Source organism: Mesitornis unicolor, unplaced genomic scaffold (assembly GCF_000695765.1).
Source record: "Mesitornis unicolor isolate BGI_N332 unplaced genomic scaffold, ASM69576v1 scaffold45781, whole genome shotgun sequence".
NCBI classification, from domain to species: Eukaryota; Metazoa; Chordata; class Aves; order Mesitornithiformes; family Mesitornithidae; genus Mesitornis; species Mesitornis unicolor.
The window spans coordinates 12,054-22,357 of NW_010165284.1; the positions used below are offsets into that span (position 1 = coordinate 12,054).

General features: G+C 44.2%; 1 protein-coding gene across 1 annotated transcript; it reads right to left on the minus strand.

Annotated features, from left to right (window-relative positions):
* Positions 1 to 320: 320 nt before the first annotated feature.
* On the minus strand, positions 321 to 7,111 carry GZF1 (GDNF-inducible zinc finger protein 1). Its single transcript, XM_010194565.1, has 5 exons — positions 5,749 to 7,111; positions 3,728 to 3,822; positions 2,732 to 2,899; positions 1,345 to 1,502; positions 321 to 809 (listed from the first exon to the last, which is right to left on the minus strand). The coding sequence occupies exons 1-5, from the start codon at positions 7,092 to 7,094 to the stop codon at positions 453 to 455; spliced, it is 2,124 nt and encodes a 707-aa protein (XP_010192867.1). The 5' UTR covers positions 7,095 to 7,111; the 3' UTR covers positions 321 to 452.
* Between the last annotated feature and the right edge of the window lie 3,193 nt (positions 7,112 to 10,304).

The window sequence follows — 10,304 nt, forward strand, 5'->3', positions numbered from 1 at the left end:
CTAGGAAAAATGCAAATTAACTTCCCTAAGCTACTAGGCTGAGAAACACAGCATCATTTCTCTTGATTGTGCTCATGTCATCAAATTCACTGGAAATCAAACTCCCACCTTCCTTACGACCTCTCTGAATGTAGGTACTTGCTTTCACTGTGGGCCAGCTGGAGCAAAAAAGCTGGACTGCAGCCTTTTATTTGCAGGGAATAAAGTCACTGGGACTTCTGCCTCCTCCACCACCACCCTGCCATGGTGTTACTTTGCCCTACCTTCAGGGGATGGAGCCGGACACGTTGGAGGCAGAGAATGACATTTTTGAGTAAATTCTGGAAATCCAGTGCATGTCTTTCATGTCCAGCCCTGCTTCCTTGTTCTGGCTTCTCCTGGTTCCCTCAGTAGGTTGTTGGCAAAGTCAAAGGACTATACAGAGGGTGCAGCTTAAACTGTAAATAACCAAATTATTCCATATTCACCAGAGCATGAAGCTGTGGCTGAATAGAGTCTGTCTGTGGATGGAGCACTGTCAGCTCACTTAAAGCAGTAGCTATAAGGGCTTCCTGGGGCCCTGGGGTCCCATCCGACTTGCAGTCCGCACCCGCGGCAGAACCGTTGTCATGCAGTGCAGTCACACTCCCAGAGACAGCAGACAAGTTCTGATAGTGGCCGTGTTCAGAGAAAGACAGCAGCTTCTCTGGTATTTTAGGTGACACATCGTATTCTTCATCAGGAAGCTCTGTTTTGTGACCTTCGTCATTCTTAGATGCTCCTTCAACAATGACAAGGAAGGACTTCCAGGGTGTGTTTTTATCATGTATCTGAAAAAAACAAAACCCAGAAGGTTGAACACATGATGACTCAAATGATTGTCTGGGAGGCAAAAGCTTGGTTCCAGCTCATGCCTGGTTCTGGTAGAAAAATTCTCTTTTTTCACCCCACATAACTGTCCCAGAACTAGGTCAGTATACAGCCGAGCATGACTCTGTGAACCTGGTGAGCTTCTATTTCCATAAAGTACCTCACGGGTCCAGCAGAGAGCTGGCCCCAACAGCGAACTCTCCTGTCACTTGCCAGCTGCACAGGGAACACACTCAGAGGTCACACAACAAATCTGTGACCAAGCAGTCCTCAGGCATGGCCTGTATGGGCTATAATTAAGAATGGCTTCACTGCAAACTCAGGACTGCCCACAAACCGTCTGAGTATTTTAATGCCAGATCAGAGAAGATGATGTGCTAAACCCATCAAAAACGCAACAGAAGTCCCCTCCAGGCCTGACAAAGCTGACAGGTCAGTATCTGGACATGGAGTAAGGCTCCAGGGCTACAAGGCGGTGGGATGACGGGTTCTTACCGATGTGTGCCGTCGGAGGGTGGACTTGTCGGTGAAAGTTCGCCCGCAGGCGTTGCACATGAACGGCTTCTCCCCGGTGTGTATCCGATGGTGACGCTGCAGTGCGTTCAGCTGCGTGAACTGCTTGCCACACTGGTCACAGCAATAGGGCCGCTCGCCTGAAAGCGGAGTGCAGCGTTAAAGGGGTGATGTTGGGGTAGTGTGAGTGCTAAGTGCTGGGGAACCTCAAGGAATCCCTGTACTTCATGGAACGATAAGGCATGCACAAGCATCTTCAGAAAAAAAAACATCATGTTTTCAGAATTCTCATGGTTGGGTAAATTTTGACACATACAAAGTATGCAGATACTTAGAGTAAGGACTAGACCCACAGCCTGCTTAAACCCATGCAACCACTGAAGCCTCTACGTTTTTTACATGGATTTTCCATTAACAACAGCAGCCCTGTGCCAGAATACAAGTTTTCCTATTTACAAGGAACATTCTGTGAGTACAAATACCAGAGCTGCTGATAGCCACAAGGTTCTCTCCAAATACATCATAACTTGCCTTGCTACAGTCACTGTATTAAGCATTTTTTGAAATGAGCACATGTTTACTCCTTCCTTGGCTAACGCAGAAAAAAGGATACCAAAGAACTTTTTAAGAGACGCAAGCAGTGTCACAGAAAAAGAGATGACATTCCAGAACATGAAAAAAACATTAGCATCAGCACTGCCACACCAATTTTCCCTGCTCCCCCTACAGTAATACCACACTAGAAACAAAGGTATAGGAAGTAAAGAAAGAGCAAGGCATGGCAACAACAAAAAAATTAATTTCCTTAACATAGAGAACATTGGCAAGCACACTTCTTACAGAGCAGCACTGGATAAGCAAGCATGGCATTTACTACATGGTGAAAGTAACATGAGTATTTGCAACCTGCTGTATTGCTGAATAACATGGACTTTGAGAGAGCAGACAAGGAAACTCTGAAACAGACATTGAAGAGAAAATCTAAGCAGGAGAGAACACAAACACGAAAGATGGGCAAGAGGATAAGAACAAGATCAGCCCTCTGCAGGGCTTTGCTCAGAGCTAAAATGGGCATAGTTCTTCAATGACAAATAACCTTGTTGCTAATAACACAGCGGTATTATTGACAGTATCCGCATAGCTCTTGGAAGTACTTCAGAGAGCTGCTGTAACTCAGTAAGAAGCACAGGGAGTACGAGGAGAAGGGAAGTGGATGAAAGAGCCCAGCGCAACAATGCCCTGCAGGCATGGTAGGATTTAAAGTACTGGGAAGTCCTAGCTGAGAAATTCCTTGTCGGAATTCTGCAACTGTGAGGTCCACATCATTACATCCTGGTGGTTTGTTTCAAGCAAAAAGAGCACCTCCTACCTGTGTGAACTTTTATGTGCTGGTAGAGCGAGTTCCTCTGTGCAAATGTTCGGAAGCAAACTTCACATTTGAACGGTTTGGATCCTGTATGGATTCTGTTATGGTGCTTCAAGTACTCCTTGGAGGCAAAGCTCTTCCCGCATGTTTCACACATAAAAGGCCTTTCCCCTGCAGTAAGGATAAAGAGGAGAATTAAACCAATGTAGCGTGTGAGGACATTATTAAACATCACACGCCAAAATGGACACTATGATATACAAATGAAAAAGCCCAGGGAGATCTGCAGCTAACAGTCTTCTCCCCACCTTTGCTGTATTCTGGCTTACTCTTATCACAAAAGCAACTCTGCGTCACAGTTGGAAGGCCTCTGAGCAGTCAATTTTAGATATATGCTTCTCAAAAAGTGTTCTTAGAATTATATTTCATCATAATTTAATGTTTTCTGCCATCCACATTTAGTTACAAGTTATCGGCAGAAGGCAGACCATTTAAGGCAGGTCAATTAGAGATGCTGAAGTACCATATGCATCTCTGGTGGTCTCAATTCAAAACAGCAGCTTACACTGCAAAGAATACCTGGGAGAAGACCATGTGCTTTTAAAAAGATCTCTCAGCAGATCAAGACAAGCCAAGACAGTTGTTTTATATTCCTTGGGCTAACTGTTCCAGGCTTACAGAAAAATCCTTTTTCTCTTAAGAATTCAGCTAGACCTGTTATTGATGACAGACCTTTGGATACTGAAGACTACCCAAAACAGCCTCAGTCCACACTTCAGATGTCAGATCCCAGACAGATGGGAACTCCCTTTCCCTTTAATTGGCTCCTTTTACTGTCTCTGCTGTCCGCCTATCCACCTACATGAACCTTTCTCAGTAAAATTATGTCTATTTTATATAAAAAGAACACAAAAAAGCATTTTATGAATGAAAATAGGATCTCCCAGTTTCACAACAGGTCTCCTCCACTATGTAGTACCTTGCAAAAGAAAGCCTTACCTGTGTGACACCGTTTGTGATATATAAGCATGTGATTCTGAGTGAACCTGGCACCACATTCATCACAGACAAAAGGTTTCTCACCAGTATGGATTCTGAAATGAGAAAGCAACGTTAAAGCAACAAAGCAGATCTCCTTCCTTTGCAGCACAATGCAAGTCATCTTTGCTTTGTGGCTGCTCTCTGAATAGTGACTGCATGCCTGCACAAGGTTTTAGTGTCTTTTAAAAACAGCTTCAGGCTGGGCCAAATTCTGCATTGTGGTTTCTGCAGTGCTGCTTTTATTGCTCTATCATGCATGTGCTACATGATCAAGGCCCAGGTCCAGAAATTTATTTAAGGCAAAACCAGATTTTTAAAGGTAAATATTGAGTAAAGTTTAGAAAAATCTGTATCCAGATAGACAGACTGAAAGAAAAACATAACCATCCTGGGACCTGAAGTAAAGCAGGTATCTTTATACTGCCGACACCATCAATAAAATATGCCACACAGAATGTGAGGGATGTGTTGCCTGGCACGCTGCTCTTGTAGAGAGTTGCTGGCTACTCTGGAACAAGCAGAACCCAAGGAGTGGAATAAAAAGATGCTGCTTTTATACAGTCATTTTTCTTGCTGTCTGCCCAAGCCTGCAGCATGATCTCCTGGGGAAGGCTGTGTGTACACGAAGGCAGCGTACAGAAATGTTGCCTATACCAGTATTCCAATTTCCTCGGGCTTAAATTTTGAGCCCGTGCACACTTCAGGGCTCTTTTGCTGCAGGAACACAGCTGACACAGGCCAGTTTTCATGGCACTACATCAACAGGAGGACCATGGATGTAAAAATATATGCAGAAAGAGGTAGTCTGTCACAGGATACACAAGTCTGCTAGGATACACAAGTTAGGACAGCACTGTGTCCCACAGCAGCCAAGAAGCTTACAGAATAGTCACAAGGGAGGAGAAACTTCACTCGTGCCAAAACTTCATTTTTTTAAGAAGCGCAAAGCAGTTACTTGCATTTTGAAAGGACACACGACGAGAGAGAGATGCCAGACAGCTGCATCAGCAATAAACATCACAGCAGAGCTCTAGCAAAAGTTACACTTCTGGATGCGCTTTCTACCACTGGCAGTAAACCCACTGACTTCAAAAGGGGCAGTGGAACAAAGCAGCGGTTGATGAACCCTCTACCTTGAGGGAAATGCCACCTGCGAACACGCTGACTCTACTGCATTCTCTTTGGATCCTAGTGGCAGTACTTCAGGACACTGCCCTCTGTACCTCCCTCTCCATGCCCTCTCCCTGGATGTAACCTGAGCTTTGGTTGCAGATGACTGCTTTCGGTGGACTGATAAAAGCAGGCCTAAGCCCTTAACAGCTAGAATTTTTGCTGCAATAAAAATGTCTCTCCCGTGAACTCTCAAGACCATACGTTTGCACCTCCACCTTTGAGCCTCACTGCAATACAAGTGCTACGGCTGATTTCATCAGCTCCATGGGGGTGCCTTAGGCGCTTTGCTCACCTCCAGAAGGTGACGTGTCAGCCTGTTTCTAGTGACACATCAGTTGTTTTCTATGCTTAGCTCCCGAATCTGGTGTTCTTGAATTTAATACACTTTTTAGAATATTTTCATCCTTATTGCAACATTTTTCTGTTGAATATAAAGAGGCATCAAATTAGCTACAAATTAGCCCTAATCCCACAGATATTTTGGCATGGGGGTTGCTTTCCTCATGTGAAACATCACATTGACTCTTAATAGGCCTACTCCCATGAGACAAGTTAACTGGGCATGTCAGCAGCAGCAGGCCTCGGCCCTTGCACCTCTACTTTGGCTTAAAGAAAATGACAGCAACTCCCTTAAACTGAAAAGCAGAAAAAACCCCAAAACCAAGAAGCTATGAAAAAAAGAAATAAGTAAACTTTCCGGTCAGTCACGTTTTACATCCCCACTTCACTTGAAGGCTCAAGTTGTGTTCCAGGGGATTCTGCTTCTCCCCCCAGAATCTAACAAGGCCAGGTAAGTCTGTTCATACCTCATGTGTGTTTTAAGTGCAGAAGGCTGAGAAAATTTAGCCTCACACTCTGTGCACCCATAAGGCTTGTCGCCTGTATGCGTCCTTTCATGGAGCCTCAAGGCAGTTTTGGAGCTCAACCCCTTTCCACACTGTTGGCACTGATGACGCTCCCCACCACCCTCATGAACCTGGAGAATGTGCCTCTTGACGTCCTTCTTCCTCTTGAACTTCTTACCGCAGAGCTCACAAGGGAAGTGGCGCTCGCTGCTGTGGACATGCCGCTGATGGCTTTTTAAGTTGCACCGGTTGGCAAAGGTCTGACTGCAGGTTTCACATCGATAAATGATTTCGGCTGCAATGCCATGGCTGTGCTTTATGTGCTTGAGAAAACTTTTCTCGTACAGAAATTCCTTCTTGCACGTGCTGCATTTGAAGTTACTGCCTCGTTTCTTTTTATCCTCATCAGATTTTTTCAGGTTTTCTTCCAATTCAAAGCTGCCATCGCATTCTTCGCTTTCTGGTTTGATGTTGTTCTCTGCTTGCTCCTCCTCCCTCTCCATATCGCACATATCCTGATCTTGAGGATATTTGTTTTCTTCAACAGAGACATCTGCATTCTTCTGCTGCTCTCTCAGCCGCCTCGTGTATTTTTTCTTTGGGATTTCCACAAATACTTTTCTCCCAGCCAGTCTCCCACTTGCCCTTCTGATTTTGGCATAAGGAGGCTTCATAATTTCCTTCTTTTTGTCCATTTTCTCCTTTGATTTGGTAGCTGGCATCTCAGGAGACATGCTGTTGCTGGGCCTGTCTACTGGGGAATCTGGAGGATCCAGGGGACAGTCTGCCTGCTCAGCTTCTGCCACAGCAGCTGCTTTGGACTCCAGCAAAATGCTTGGCTGGGTAGAGCTCTCTTCCTCAGAGTTCTGTGATTCAGAGAAGTTTTGCAACTCCAACAGCACCGATTCAAGCATCTGCTTCTTTAATTGAAAGCAGGTTTCTGAGAGGTCCAAGCACTTCAGCTTTTCGGCTATTTCTAGCATACGCTGCACTCTGTCTTCTTCCACTTCCACCTTAGCAGTGTAAACAAACTCGAGAAATGAAGCAAAATCGGCAACCTGGACCTCATTCAAGAACACATTGGTCCTCGGGCCATCCATACCTTTCTCGTTAAGGAACACTTCCTTGAAAAATTTACTTGTTGCTGCCAATACAGCCTTGTGAGCAACAAACTCCGCCCTGACACCTTGGTACTCCACGCTGACAGTCACATCGCAGAGGTGGCCCAGGAGACGCAGCTGATGCATTTCATTCAGCAGGTTGATAGGAGAGGACTTGGATTCCAGTAAAACTGCATTACTTTCCATCTTTCTTCTCCCTGCAAAAAGCTGTTAACAACATTTCACATTAGCTGTTTGCACAGAAGCTAACTAAACTCAAAAATTTCAGCGGCCAAAAGTCATGTCCAGACTTCTGATAGTGCTTCACTTCAGATTTAAGCACTTAAGGCGCTTGAGCTTAAGTGACCGGACTTTCAAAGGAGCATTGTGTGAAGTCTGACTAGAAGTGTAGATTTCACAAAGCATCACCCTAAGCAGTCACATCTGAAAACATGCTGCCAGTCATACACAGAGACTGCTCTGAACTTAATTTGAGTTTAAATCTCAACTGTAGTTTTACCTGGAACACTAGAGGCTAATAGAACCTCTAACAGAGACAAAGCAAACAAATGATGAACAGAGGAAATGTTCTCATTAAGGAAGGTGGAATTAAGAAATTATTCTCCCTCCTAATCAGGCAGTAAGAGAAAGGTAACATTAAGTAAAAGTTAGCTGCAATCAGGCTTTCAAGATAAGACTTTTAAACAAGACCCAGATAAATTCCAAATGCTTAACTGACCAAAGCATAGAAAACCGCATAATGACATTCTCAAACCGTAAACCTAAGAAACCATAAAAACTACCCCAGAGTGTTTTCTTTTTAAAAGAATTAATCACTCAAAATGGACTCACAGCCTCTAAATTCTGAATGCTCATTTGCAGCCTTACAAGGGTGTCGCCATTTCCACCACCGTTTAGGTTACATCCTATATCCCAGTAATGTTCTAAGCTGCTCCAATCCAAAGTTCTCAAAAGAATTGAGGGTTTTTAAAAAAATGTTTGATCCCAGAACAATCTATTTCTGTGAACTTTGAAGATGCTGAGCAACACACCACCTGCAATCTGTTGAGTTTTACTGTGTTCCTAATAACTATGTACGCATGCATTTTGAATCTGAAAAATTTCTTCCCACTTCCTAAAAGTTAACTAAGCCTTTTTTTTTCTTCTTTCTGTGCTCAAGTAGCACTAGAAATCTTGCTCAGAAAGCTAAATCAAAAGAATAGTGTACAAATGGAACATAACAGTAAGGAAGCCATATCAAGCACAAGAGAGAGACACAAGAATATTCATAGCATCAGAAAGAGACACTCTTCCCCCCAGAGAACTATAAACTCAAATTTTAGTCCATATTCATTTCAACAAACCCAGTCAGACTCACATCCCAGTACAATTTTCTGTTAAAACCATTTTGATAAAATATTTTCAGGAAACTGTAAAATGGAGAGCTATCAAAATACACAGCTTCACAGAGATTATTAGTAGTCACGTAAAATGAATGCTTTGTGGACTTGGTACTACACAGGGTAAAAAGCCACAGGGAGCCCCTGCCCTAAGGAGTTTAAAAATATGGCAGACAAGGACTGGAGGAAGGAGAATTATTTCCCCAACCTCACACAACAAGAAAGCGGGAGAAGATGGAACACAATCCAACACAGGAACCCAAACACTACCTTAAATTCTACAGAAAAAAGATTATCCTCAGAACCATACCCTTCCAATTTCCTAACCTCTGAATCTTCAGGTCAGTAAACTGTTAAGATTTCAATAGTTCCATTAACGTTATTCTAATAAATACCTAAAAAACACTGTTACTGAGTTGCACTTACTATACCTAAACCAAAAGACCTAGGAAGAAGATACACCTACACCAGCTCAGAGCTCAACAAGCATGTCAAAATGCTGCCTGCTTTTACAAGCAATCCCTAATGCTACACTTTAGCATAAGAATGATGTGATTTGACTCCTGACTGAAAGACTGACTCTTATAAATAAGCATAAAAGATAATGTTTAAACTTTGCTTCCTTTTTCTCCGTAGTCACTCTGTGATTTTTTTTTCCTCCCAGTTATAGACACCCTGGCACTCCAAGTATTTGAGGACAAATTAAGCAAAGTCTCACCTAATGTTTTATCTGAAAAAATCAACAATATGAAAATGTAACTTTTTTTTTCCCCAATACAATTATTTTCAACTTACTTAACCACGTTATTTCACAACTATCCATCTATGTGCATGGCAAAAGCTGCAGTCACATGCAGACAACAGCAATCCCCAGCAGGAAACAAGAACCCAAACCACAGATTTCTCGCACTGAGCTCATAACTGTACTCAGCAAGCTGCCTGCTTCAGGAGCTGACCACAGATGCACATGTCAACAGAAACACCCTGCCAATTCCTTTTTTCTTAAGGCTGCCAAACAGAAACCTCCTGTTCTTCCCACCCTAGTACCTGCAGAATCAAAAGCTGCTGTGAGAATGCATTGCTTGCCTTTGGCTGGTTTAGAATTTGTTCAGAGGAGGAGCAGTAATCCAACACATACACTAAGGTAAGTTGTGCTGTGAAGGCTTTTCATTGCCACCCCTGTGGCAAGTGCTGTGAGCTGCTGAGCACTGGGCTGGCAGAACACCTTCAACAGAACAATTATATATTCATCCTAAAAAAGACAAGGCCAGAAAATCTGTAAACTGAACCTACTTACTAGGACAAGCCTGTAAAACTGAGATCAAATAAAAGCAGTTCTTGTGTACAGCCATCATACACCACAAATGCATTCCCCCTCCAGATGCAAAACTTGCTAAAATGAGCTAAGAATAGCCAGCTAGATTTAACAGATTGCAAACCCACCAGCTTGTCTGTCCTTCTGCATCAATAATTCCATGCTGTCTGGTAAGAGCCATTACCGCTACCAACCTGCCTCATTTAGGATTGCTCCTACTACTGAAGCTACAAGGATGGCACCACAACAACAGGCACAGTCTGCAGGGCTGAAGCACAAGTTAAACCCTTGAAGCAAAGGACAGCACACTGCAGCAAACCTCCAACCCGAGTTTTAGATGACAGGCTAGAGCGTGCCACAAAGACGCTGCAGCCCCCTATGAGAGACTGACCCCAAGTCAGGCCAGGAGACTCCTTGCACGGATGGAGGATGGGGCATCTCACATGGTTCCCCACTTGTGTGACAAGGCCAGTCGCCCTCCTCTTCCTCGGCCACCCCTGCTTACCACAGCGGCCCGAAGACAGGCCTGCGGACGGCTGCAGCCCCTGAAGGGGCACAGAGAGAGGGTGCCCACCTAGGAGAGGCGATGGGGCTACCAATCTGCTGCTGCGGGGAGGCTCTACGGCTCCCGTTCCCTCTCCCATCGGAAAGGGTTGTGGATCACACGAGAAGGCTGGGACCACGTTCCGCTACCTCCCCACG

Excerpts from the sequence above, each read along its gene's own strand:
- GZF1 (XM_010194565.1), bottom strand. The coding sequence starts at position 7,094 with ATGGAAAGTAATGCAGTTTTACTGGAATCCAAGTCCTCTCCTATCAAC. Across the intron at positions 3,823-5,748 it reads GCACTTAAAACACACATGAG|AATCCATACTGGTGAGAAAC; the intron begins GTATGAACAGAC and ends TTCTCATTTCAG. Across the intron at positions 2,900-3,727 it reads TCACAAACGGTGTCACACAG|GGGAAAGGCCTTTTATGTGT; the intron begins GTAAGGCTTTCT and ends TCCTTACTGCAG.